General features: G+C 40.7%; 1 protein-coding gene across 1 annotated transcript; it reads right to left on the minus strand.

The window, feature by feature from the left end:
• Positions 1-2691: 2691 nt before the first annotated feature.
• Positions 2692-13074, minus strand: il17rb (interleukin 17 receptor B). Its single transcript, XM_030055372.1, has 10 exons — positions 12856-13074; positions 12739-12763; positions 11688-11804; positions 8904-9013; positions 7247-7376; positions 6241-6264; positions 6027-6071; positions 5682-5780; positions 4798-5072; positions 2692-3483 (listed from the first exon to the last, which is right to left on the minus strand). Exons 1-10 carry the CDS (start codon positions 12976-12978, stop codon positions 3070-3072), a joined length of 1362 nt encoding a protein of 453 aa, XP_029911232.1. The 5' UTR covers positions 12979-13074; the 3' UTR covers positions 2692-3069.
• Positions 13075-13108: the final 34 nt, after the last annotated feature.

The following is a 13108-nucleotide window of genomic DNA, read 5'->3' on the forward strand; positions in this document are numbered from 1 at the left end:
AGAAAAAACGACCATGGAGATATGCCTAGTTACGGGAATCATCAAGCTACAAGTTGGAGTTGGTTTGGTCTGTTTGGCTTTGGCTTGCTCTCTGGGGAAGATGCTAACAAAAATGACAGAGACGCACAGATGTGGAATTTCATGGCCAACAGTGATACCATGAATTCCCTGCTAGTTGTGGCCGATACAATAACCGAGAGCACTTTAACACTGGCCTGAATCTCTACTATCGGCACAACAGTCATTGGATTCTCTCAGCCTCAGGGGGTATTTTGGCTCGAGATGTATTGTGCGTTCTCTAGAAAATAAAGAATTTCATTTTCTAAACAAATGAACTCCTTTTGTTCCTTGATTCACCAAGTAAGGCTGAAAATAGGCTCAATGTATGTGTGACCAGGGTGCCAGGGAACCCCTCAGGAGGAGGAGCCGAGTGCAGAGAACGTCCCAGAGTTCTAGATCTGACTTGATTCTAGAAGCTACTAGATCTGGCATGGGACTTTACCTTTGTGCAAAGTTTAGTGAGTTTTTGCACATGAGAATGTTGCACAAGCTGAGGCTTGAACTCGCAATCTTCGACACCAAGGACTAGCCTCTATCTCACTGAGCTAAAAGTTCACATGTAGCTTCACAAGCTGACTAAGCCAATCACTGACGTGCAGGACAGCAGCCATCCATGCATGGAAAGGCAGATTTTAAACAGCTGTCAAAAATTCAGTTATTAAGGCAAAAATCTGAAAATACACATAGTGCATCTAGACAGCATAGAGATGTTGATCATTTGTTTTTAACAATGATTGATTTTCTCCATAAGTGAAAAACTGATTCTTGCATTGACTCCAATTGTTCAGCATTTGTTTTGAGTGAGTTTGTTGTGAGTTTTTGAGATAAAAATTCTGAAATTTGCCACACATCATCTACCATGACTCCAAAATTTTGTCATTTTTTTTCATAAACATTGAAGATTTATTTACCAAGAATTTGCAAGTATATGTTTACAGTACCTTTAACAGTCAAACATTTTGATGCACTGTAGGCTCAATTTTTGATTAATCAAAAAAAAAAAAAGAAAGAAAGAAAGAGAGAAGGAGAACACGCATGAATACAAGAGGGTCCTGGCAGCTTAGGCTGCCCAGCCCCTAATAAAACAGAATCTGAATCAAATTGTGGACAACATTTTCGCACATTATGTGAAAAGGTTTTGTTCAACATTAAAACTGTGGGAGAATCAGGGGGTTCATGAGCACAGCAAGCAGACTCTCCCATCGGCCCACAAGGGACAGTGAGGTTGCTCCGGGAGGTTAAAGGGGGTCTTTCTTGGGTCGGGACATGTTGTTCTGTAATGTAATGACTTCCTTGTTGTGCTTTTGACCAAACATAATCCTGACATTTTACTATACAGGTACTTTACAGGCTATACATGTAAAATTGTGACTTTGAAAGTATTAAAAAGTGTGGCTGAGCACTCAGTAAAAGCTGTGTATTGTTTTGTTTGTTTGTTAGGATCTGTGTGATTCTTTTCAAGGTATATTCACTTATTTGAAATTCATCGTTAAAACTTTTAAATGAATCATTAAAAAATATTTATTTTTTAAAAAATACAGCCTCAAGCTACAACTCATTATACAGTATTATCTTAGGTTTTACATTCTTAGATGTACAGATATTTTTGGCTGCACAGTGACTTTTCTCTCCAGGGCCAGACGTGGATATCTTGGACTTAAACTGATTGTCTGTATCAGTAAAATTTATTCTAAAAACAAGATTTTCAGGACCATGAAACAGCCTTTTCTCCTGCAGGCGTCACTCCTCTGTTGGTCGACTGACAAACTGAAGAACAGCATGACTTGACAACTATGAGCACATCTCAAATGGCGAACCAGCGGTTCAGTTCCTTTCCACCTGTTTATTTGGCTCACATCACGGTAGAAAAACACTTAAAAAAAGGTAAGGAATGTAGTAACTACAATAAAATACAGGAGAAAAAACATACAAAAACTATCTCATAAAAACCTGCGTAAACATGATTCTGCTCATTGGAAAATATATATATTTGTCTCCTTTTTAAATACACATCCTGTGTGGAGTGTGACCAGCAAACTTAAGAAAGCTCCTGATTCCTGATTGCCGGATCGGGGACCCACACAGCACTCCTGATTCTGCTCATGGTCATGCCTATTTATTGTCAATATGACAATACAACTGCAGCAGTAACAGTAACTCATTATAGGTGGTAGGGAACCAGGATACACTCGATATCCTCCTCGGGATGAAATGTTTTGACCTCGCTCACAAGTTCATGAAGAGTAAATTCTGGAATTACAGGCCATTACAGGCTGAAATGATTACACTCCAGTACATTACATGTAGTATTATACACAAAAATACAGTACTTAAAAATGCCGCTCAACTTAAATTATTAAAAGTATATTTATGCATGTTATATGTATGTTTTGACCTCAGTGTTATAGATACATGTAGGCTGCGTTCCTGGTCTCAGGCTGGAGAGCAGAGGTGACTATATAATGGAACGTGTTCTGCTCAGAACCCTAAAAAAAAACAAAAAATGACACTCACTGACCTCAGGATGGCACTGTTATAATCAAATTTATGTTTTTGCTATTATCTCAAAAACAGCTTCACAGTCCACAGGGAGGGGGTCACCTGTATGAGCTGATTTTTTTTTTTTTTTTATCCAGCACATCAGCACATGTAAGAAAAGTTCAGATGTCTGCAGCATATATATTATTTAAATCAATTAACATCCACATCTCTATTCATTCAAACACTGCCAGATGTTTTTTTTTTTGTTTTTTTTGTTTTTTTTTTTGCGTCTTATCACTTTTGTTTCTCTTTGTGTGATTTCCTTTACATATCGTAATGTAAACCTAGAATTGCATTGTGTACAAAATGTGCTTTATAAACCTGCTTGAATGAGTAAATGAATGAATGAATGAATGAATGAATGAATGAATTAACAAACACAGTGTTAAGCAAGTCTAGAACTGCTTGACACTGTCATTTCACATTTTTATACTATACATCTTCTCTGTAACTTTTTCTTTGGATTTTTCAGACACAGATCACAGTCTTCAGTGGATCTGTCTCTGTCGCCGTGACACCGCTGGCTTGTTGCCTGGAGAGCTGCCAGACAGCATCTCTTAAAGTCAGTGTGGACTTGACACTGTACGTCAGCGCTGGTCTGAGCTTCAGCCCTGGCGTCCTCTTAGAGTCCTGCCTCTTGGTGTGAAGACTCCTGCACAACTTGTTCAAGTCCTTCATCAAACAAAATCTCTTGCAGGCCCTCAGCTCCACCGCCAGGCTACCTGAGCCCTGCTCGCCCAGCTGCACCGCCCAGAACTTAGCCAGCTCACTGGGGCTCCTCACGTGGCTCGCCACCATGTTGAGAACCAGGGGGTAAAGGTCATGGGCTGCAGCGGGGATGGAATGTCCCGGGATGGAAAGGCTGGGAGGACAGTGGCTGGACTGCAAGAGAAGAGAGAAAACAATGTCTTTATTGTTGTCTTATTGTCAAAATGTAGCATGTTGCAGATTAAAGTTAAGCCGTGTCTGACAACAAACAGGCCTCGGTACATTCAGTGCTCAAACTTTCAGACTGTTGGGACAAGCTTTGCAGAGAAATGCAACACAATATCTTCTCTGAATCCCTGTTGAGCACAGGGACTATTTTTCCTTTCTCACACCCTGGTCCAAGTTTGGGACGGCTTTTTGCCCAAATGAGAAATATACATCACTGTGTCTGTCAGTCTGTCAGCAGCTGGGTCCAGAGTGGCATATCTCCAAATCTGTTTTGTAGATTACCATCAAATTTGGGGACAATATTCATGTTGGCTAAAGGATGAAACCTGGCAATTTTGGTGATGCCATGACCTTCCATCTAATGCCACTAGCAGGCCCAGTGGAGCATCAGTGTATGAAATATCACACTGAATCCAGCAGTATAATCGAATAACGTTGTGGTTGTTCCACTTATCAATAACGGCTCTCAACTATTTTTTGAAATCAGCGCTGTGAAAAGTATTCAAATCAAATTACTTAGGTAAACATAGTAATGCAATGATGGAAAAATATTCCATTAAAGTAAAATGCAGTTACATGTGAAAAGGAAAAGTACTTATTTTGAAAAACAGTTCCTTTAAGAGTGTTAAATCACTGAGGCATTAACTTGTGAAAAGTATTATTATTATTTTAAAGATTATTATTATTTTTGGAGGGTTGGGGGGGGGGTTCTGCTCTATTAGACAGTCATGATGAAGAGATAAAGAGGAAAGACAGAGCAGAGAGAGAGGGGAGAGGGGATAACCTTAGCTTTAGTATCACGAGGTACAGTGAGCCTCCAGGACATGTATTTTAATGTTGTAGGTGATCCAGATGGAGCTAGGTTTAATGTTGGGCAGCTCCAATTCCAACAATGAGAGTCATAAGCATGAACTTAAACGCTTTGTATGGAAAAGCTTTTTCTGCAAAGTAACTCGTAACTACAGCTGATAAATGCAGTGCACTAAAAAATACAAGATTTCATGGCATGAGGGCCTGCCACATGGAAATTATACTTAGAAATTACACTTTATCAGGTCCACCTGTACAGTCTAATGCAGTTCAATGCGACAGCTCTGCCATAAGTTCTGTGAATCCAGTGCAGTAACACTATAAAGTCTCACAAAATTTACATACACAAGCAACGTGCCAGTACTTCTAAACTGTAAATGTGCTTGGAAACTTTCCACCTGTGCAGGTAAGCCCTCCCTCCCTCAGCCCTGCCGCTCCTGCAGTCTGTACCTGCGGGCTGACGATGATCACCCGCTCGGCAGCCTTGGCCTGCTCTGCCAGCCAGCGCAGCGGCCCGAGCTCGGCGATCTTTCCCTGCTGCCACATGTCGACCGCCACGCTGCAGCCACCGTGCCACTGCAGGAACTCGGCCAGGGCCACCACGGCCCTCTGGAAGGCAGGCGTCTCCGCCGGGTACACCAGGAGCACCGAGACAGGAACCCCGAGAGACGTGGGCAGCTCGCTGAAACCCAGCAATGTGGCGAGGCTTGTTCCCCAGCTTTTATCTGCAGGGTAAGTTAAGGATATAGAGGCTTATTTAGCTTGGGTGTGTTTGGGTGTGTGTGTGTGTGTGTGTGTATGTGTGTGTGTGTGTGTGTGTGTGTGTGTGTGTGTGTGTGTTTGTGTGTGAGACAGGAGAAGAACTAAAGAGCCTCATCCAACAATGATGACTCACTCTCTTCCTCTCTCTCTCTCTCTCTCTCTCTCTCTCTCTCTCTCTCTCTCTCTCATACCCACCCAACAAATTCTTTTGCTGAACATTTCACTGATTGGCATTCAACTTTGCCAACCACAAAATTGCTAAGCACTCATTTCCCACAATGCCTTGTAACAGTAACTGAGAAAACAAATTCCCTGGTGCTGTGTTCACACAGAAGAAAAATAAACAGGTTACTTTTTCGACAAAACAGCTTATAACAATGCCAAAGTGAATTTTGCTGAATGTCTCCAGCATTGTGGAGTGTCTTTGTCTGAGTTTCACGATATGAAACTGACATGCAAGTGCTTCCAAAGTATTAAGTGTGTGAGTATTTGCCTTGTATTTGAGTCGGTGACAGCTTTTAAAAAGTATATATGTATATATATGTATTAAAAAAAAATTAAAATCTATTTACAGATGAGAAAGCAGCCAATCAGCACCATCAGTCCAAACAGTCCTCCAAAGATGACCACTGCTGAGCTGGTGAACTGGCCTCCATTGTCAATGGGCAGAGCTGAATGTTCACACACACACACACAAACACACATTTTGAGCACATGCCACATGTCTCAGTTTACTTTACATTATTTCGATCAATTAATTTTTGCTCATAAATGTGAAAATAAATGAATACATAATTAGAAAAAAATCAGAAAATCATTTTTGCATGTTGACATTTGAAGTTCATGCCAGTCCATCATGTCTGCTGACTGAAAACAACAGAAACGATCCCTGTGTGTATGGAGTGTGTGTTACGTACGTGTGGTCCTGCCTGAGATGGGGATCTCAGTGGTGCTTGCCTTAACTGGAAAAACAAATCAAACTGTCATTGTTACAGAAAGGCCATTCATCCTCTGAATGCTGATCAGTAAGAATATAAAACTGTTTCGTGCGTGACGGCTGAGCCTCTTCGCTCAGTCACAAGCACCAACCTGCTCAGGCACCCACACAAACAAACAAACAGGACTGCTCACCTGTTGGCCGCGGTTCAGCAGGCACTGTAAAAACAGAAAAGCAGATGGTTGAAACATTTTAATACAGTTTCCAGATTTTTTTTTTTTAAGTCAATCCTTGTGGTCTGATTTGCAGGATTGTGTCTTGTTTAAACATGTTTATACCTCTTACCAGAAAAAATCCTGAAACAAATGAAACTGAAGTGGAAATGAGCTCATCCCACTGGCACTTTTTCTTTTTTACTTGTTAAAAGAAAAAAAAAAAAACAATAGAGGACTTTAAGACTAATTATGAGACTGAATAACTTTCTAAAATGGAGATTGGACTGAGATTAAACAGATTAATGACTGGAGGGCCACTGTGTCAAATCCAGACGCCTCCCTTAAAAACCACCAAGCTGTACTGAAGCCAAACCCACAACATCTTTACGCCTGAGAGTCGATATGAAAAAGAAATCAAGAAATCAAGAATGGACACCGAAGCTGTGGAGTCGCCTATCCCGCCTGGTGATAAATGAGCCTGAATTTTAATTGGCTTGAGTTGGAATTGTGCCTCATGTTTGGTCTGGTCTGCCTTAGTACTTGGAGTTTAGTACACTTTTTTTTAAAAGAGCACTTGAGTAAAATTTACAATACACATACAATACAGTACACTGTGTACACTGAAATACCACTTAATTATTGCAGAATTGGTATATTTATTTTAAATACACCGATGTAGAACTTAATGACATCTATTTTAAAGTAAACCTTAAAAATATATGTTCAGCATACTTTAAAGTGAGCACAAAAAGCAAAAGTATACTTGTTATAACTTTAATAATTTAATTATATTTCGAATACACTACAGTATACTACTTTTTGACCTCGGTGACCTTTGACCTCCCCGTGGAGGCGGCCAACAGGAAGGAGAGTTTCCCTCCGTCATGTTATCTGGTTTGGTAACAAGATTGTAAAAAATCAGATCTCTGCTATCAGTCCAAGAGAGTATGAAAACTGAACAGCTGAAATAAAAAAATGAACTCACAATATGGTTCTGGGACGGTGAGGCTGACATACTTATAAGACAAGCCGCTCCCCGACGGAGGCAGAGGCAGATTGGCAGCTTGGATGAAGTTTATGCCGCTGAATGCCGGCACCAGATAATGAAACCACACCTAAGTGGAAAAACGTGACAATCACTGCCGTTAGTTCAGGTAATTATCAAAGAACAGACGGAAACACAAACTCCCACACAGGATCAAACAAAAGCACAGTGAGATAGAAGGTAGAAATCAAACAAACAACTCACTTCCCAGCAAGTCAGAAAACTTCCCTGGACTGGGTGGCGGTTGGCTTACTAATGTCTTTTATCAAAAAGCAATAGAGAGCAGAGGAACACACATTTATTTAATGAAAAATTAAACGATTACTTTTTACTACATTACTTTTACCATACAATACGATACAATACGACTTTATTGTCAGTGGTACTGAAATTGGTTGTACTACACAGCACCTGTATACAGACATAATCACATAAAGCAACAGAAAGCAACATAGAGCACAAAAAGTGCCAAGCACATGCAGCACATAAAGCAGACACACATGTACTATACATACAGTTCATAGCAGACACATGCAACACAGAAACATAATCAACATTCTCTCTTGATCAATGGTTCAGAGTTTGATTTAGTTTAAGGACTGACTGGTGTACAAATGACTTCTTCAGTCTAACCTTGCTGAAGCCTGGTACTCTATATCTTCTTCGTGAGGACATAAGCTCATATTCCCCATTTAACGGATGTCTACAGTTAGAGATAATATTCCTTGCTAGCCTCAGCACACTGTTGTTATAGGAGGATTCATAGAGTTTCTAACCAACAATCTTAGAGCAGATGTTCAGTTGCTGCATCAGTTGTGATTTTAAGGCAACAGACAAACATTCATACCAGGTGGTACTGCAGTACTGGAGGACACTCATAATGACAGATGTAAAGAACAAAAGAAGAATCTCTCTACTCGTCCCGAAGGATCTTAAGCGACGGAAAAAAGTATATTCTTTGTTTTGTTTTCTTACAAATGGTTTCAACCTGATCCTTCCAAGACAGCAGGTGGTCTATAACTACACCAAGGTATGGATATGAGTCTACTTGGTCTATGTTTTCACCATGAATGTTAACGGGGGAGTTGTGGTTTTCTGGTGCTTTACCAAAAACAATCTCTTTAGTCTTTTTTGTATTAATCAGGAGAGCATTGTTGTCACTCCATTTGACCACTCTATCGACTCTTTGTTGGTGTGTTCCAGGGTCACTGCTGCTGTTTAGTAGGGAGATCAGAACTGTGTCATCTGAGTATTTTAAGATGTAATGTCCGGATGAGTCAGAGTCACTAATCCATTATATGTGACAAAAAAGTTAGCAGACCAGAATGCACCTGCTGATGCACCTGCTAATTATTTTTAAAGGGATAATCTACAAGATCCTCCTTTTATTTTTATTTTGGTAACATCTTTGGTGCGGTGGTGTTCCTGCACACACGGCGATGTGTTTTTTCCTTGGATTTGCTCTTGATAAAATGTGAGTACATGCAAGCGGCGCTATTTTCTTTTGTCTGTACAGCCACGGTGATCACTCTGCAGACTGTTGCAGTTGCACTAACAACTGTCAGAACTATATATCAGTGTAATTAGGCTGCTTTACCTCCTCTAGTTTAAAGAGGTTTGCCTTGGCCAAAGGTGGGCTGTATTCACAGAGGTATGTGGCCTCCCCTTGGATTCGGATCCGGATGCCCGTCAGACAGCTGATAGAAACTGCAAAGGAAGCAAGAGACAGAAGAGCTACTGAGGGTGCTGTGAGGTTATTTATTTACTGTAAATGTTAAGTAATGGTTTTTTTTTTTTTGTAAATGAATTCCTTATTTGCAGACTGTAATGTATTCCAGAGTTTGCCCAACCTCTTTATAATTGAGGTGGGTCTCCCTGCTTGTAGCCGTTGACCATAAAAAACGTTTCATTTGAATAGGCTAAACTGAGTTTTCGTGCTCCACGATGGTCTACATGCTGTTGGAGAGGCTTTTTGTCATCACATAAATAGAACCAGTGACAGTTTTGCACATTCAGAGCCAGACGGCGAGCTAATAGTGTGAAGTCCACTAATTAAGACCCACAATTTCACTGTAAAACTGTGACAAACCACAAAATGCAAACACAAATCAGAAAGTCATAACACTGACATGACCGTGTAAGAAATAAAAAAAGCTGAGTCACAGGCAAGGCAGTTCTTATTACTAGCTCACAGCTGTGCTAGCTATCAATTAAGTCACTTTTAGGCCTAATTTGCCCCAAACACAAATACAACAAATGTATGATGCCAGCAATATAAAAAAAATTGATAAAACAATTAGTCATGGACAAATACTGTCCCAGGCAACAACACTAAAGAGAAATTACAGCAGAAGAAGCAGTCGTGTTGTGCTTTCTACGCTGCCTCGTTAACTCTAAGAAAAATCAGCTGCTCTGCAACTGTTGTGGAATGACCAGGAGGGAGGGCTGTGGTGCACAAAAATTTAAATGCCTATTATTGAGCATGAAGACAGAAGGTGCTGTTTTAATGATCTAAGCGCCCAGTCTGAAGAGTGTGGCACAGGTTCATATAGGACGTGTCCAAGTCCACTTTTGCTATTTTAACAGTGGAAAAAAGGGTTGCACTTAGTCTCTTAATTAATCATGGGTGTGTTTTGGGGCGTAACATGCAGTAAACCAATCAGAGTGCCATCGCCCATTCCCTTTAAAGGCCACATGTGCTTGCACCTCGGTGGACTGCTATTATAATGATGCATTTGCCCGGTAAGAAGGAAGGCTTCTCTGCAGAGGAAACAGATCTGCTTGTGTGCGATCAGATCTTCTACAGCAACAGCAAGACTCCATCAAAGCTCCCTACGCTGAAGCAGGCGTCTCTGTGTGTGTAACAACCAGGTTGTGTGTTGTGCACCCGCATGACCATCTTGATAAAGCACCCTTAAACTAAAAATGAAACCTGTACCACTGACTTCAGGCCTGGACACCCAGCACAATCACAATGCAAGTGTCTTTGCTAGTTTCTAACCAGCACAGTTGTCATTTTCCTGTCCATCACCCACTTTGTGTAAAGAGCAAATGCATTTGTGCCCATCTGAGCATCCATGAGTGTGTTGGTCTTAAAATGAGGTGTTGTCAGGCACATTGTTGGTGCATTGCTGCTGAAAGTGACTGACGAGCAAAAAGCAGTTCTGAAGTCAGCAGTGCACTTCTCATTGCTATTTTAAGAGCACGTTATCAAGATAGTAATGCGGTCCTACACAGGTGGGTGCCAATTTGCATCCATTCTGTTTGTTCCACACAGGGACGCCTGTTTCACCTCAGGGAGCTCTGTTTGAGTCCTGCTGTCGCTGTAGCTGATTTGCTTGTGCGCTTTCACTTTGTGCACAAGCAGATCTGTTTCCTCTGCAGAGAAGCCTTCCTCCTTACCTGGAAATCCACCATTCTAATAGCAGTCAACCAAGGTGGGAGCACACCTGGTTTTTAAAGGTGCCCCAAAACACACCAATGTCTGATTTGAAGTCTAAGTACAACCCTTTCAAACCATGCACCTGGCAACCAACAGCCTATTTTTCTGCAGTTAACCTAGCAAAAGTAGACTTGGACACGCCCTATATGCACTTGCACCATGCTCTTCAGACTGGACGCCTCCATTATCAAAACACAGCCCCTGGATTTTATTGGTCAACTGCCCCTAGATAGCAAGGCACCAACCATGTGCCTGACCACACCTCATTTTAAGACCACCACGCCAATGGGTGAACAGATGGGCACAAGTGCATTTGCTCTTTACACAACATGGGCGCTGGATGGGAAAATGACGACCACATTGGTTAGATACAAGCAGAGACACTTGCGTTGTGCTTGGCGCTGCTTTGAGCCGGGTGTAACTTAGGGCCCAGAAACTGTATGTAGGTGAGGACTGAATCTGGCAGTTGAACTGATGCAAATGAAGTGTACAGCTTGCCAGAGCCTTTTCTTTTCAGCGCTGACAAGACTAAAAACCCGAGGGAAGCATGCATTACAAAAATTTAGAGATACTGAACACTGGCACCAGATACCAGTTATCTGTGACATCCAAACTATTGGTACTGGCCTTGCAAATATCCAGCCTAAAACTGTATTTTGCAATGCACAGTTAAAATGATAAAGCTAGTAACTCTATCATAAATCATAATTTGTAATACTTAGGTAATTATCAGGTTGAATCACAGCGCTTTCTTACTGGAACAGATACCAATACATGACATAAAGATTGTGTGATCAAGAGATGATTAACTTATTGAACAACTGATTGATTAAACCACCAAACTATAAACGAACAAATGAACCAACCAACCAACAGATAAATGCTAAATTTTTCATTCAACATCAACATTTCCGACATGAGAGAATGTATCCCTCCTACCGTCAACGTCGACAGCCCAGCTTATGTTCATCATATTACTTCCTCCCACCGTCACCAGTTCCACTTTCAGGTCTTTGAGGACGGCTGGAGTGGCATTTTGACCTGTTGGAGGTGAATCTGAAGCCACGTCGCAGAGAGAGATGGCAAGCACAGGAGAGAGATATTCTTACTTCATCGTCTGATGAGATCATTTTATAGAGATGACTCGGCTGCATAGGAGAGGCTTTTTGTTTAAGACTGAAACTTCCAGTGAAAAGTTTCAGTGTCCTGTGATGCTCTAAATGCTGTTTTTAATCCATTGGATTACAAAAAAGCAATCTAATCTCAATACTTTTGCATATCTTCAGAATCACACATCTAAAATGCTGCACCTTATACTAAAAAAAATGGACACGGCCACAAAAATTTGAGTTCCACACATATTCAATTTTATCTTTAAACATCTCTTAATATATTCAATGCAAATAAAATGCATTTTGCATATTCAGCATGTACAGTTGCTCAGATCAAATTACACTCACAAGGACAGCACAGGTACCAGCTGCAGGTGTAGTTGTGGGGTGTTTTTCCTTTGTGTGTTTTTTTTTTTTTTTTTTTTTTTTTTTTAATAATTAATCCCTCCTTCTTGACTCAGTTTAACCACCAAACATCCTTCCTCCCCAGCCACAAAGTGAGAAACCTGTCATGTTATTAATCTCATTGATTAACATGGTGAAAACGTTTTGCAATCTCAGAATTTCCATATTGTAAAGACATAATCAAAAATTTGATAAAGTGGCCTAATCCCTGACAATGTAACTATAATTTATAACCATAATTACCCCCAATAATCCCCCCAAAAGGTTTATGGTTTGCCCTACTTATTTTTGTAGTCAGATTAAATAATCCCCATTGCATGTAACCCACCCTATTACCAAACCCTGGCTAACGGCAGCGTCTGAACAAAAATATCAGGATCTATATGGACTGACCAAAATATTTTGCCACAGTAATACTGACACTAGATATCGGGTCTATTTCTTATAAAGAGAAGAAACACAGCACAACATACCGTAATTTTCAACGCATTTCACCTCCTGCAAGGAAATAGCAGTAAAGATCATTTAAATAACTTATATCAGCAAATTCACGGAAAATTTGATGACTAAAACAAAACAAAACGACTTACGATATCTTGTAATGTCAGCTGGGCAGCAACGACACGGCAAAGGACAAGCAGTATGATACCCCGCATCATTAATATCTTCAAAGGAGTGAAAATATCAGCCTTTGTGTGATCAAACATGTTCATATTCACACAACATCCACGACATGGAAATAAAAGCGTAAGGGCTCAGGTGCCTTAGAATAAAAACACCAGGCTGTATTTCTTCTGCTTTTGGATAATTCCCGTACCTGCCATGCACTTGTTGTGTGAATCT

Source organism: Myripristis murdjan, chromosome 7 (assembly GCF_902150065.1).
Source record: "Myripristis murdjan chromosome 7, fMyrMur1.1, whole genome shotgun sequence".
Classification (NCBI taxonomy): Eukaryota; Metazoa; Chordata; class Actinopteri; order Holocentriformes; family Holocentridae; genus Myripristis; species Myripristis murdjan.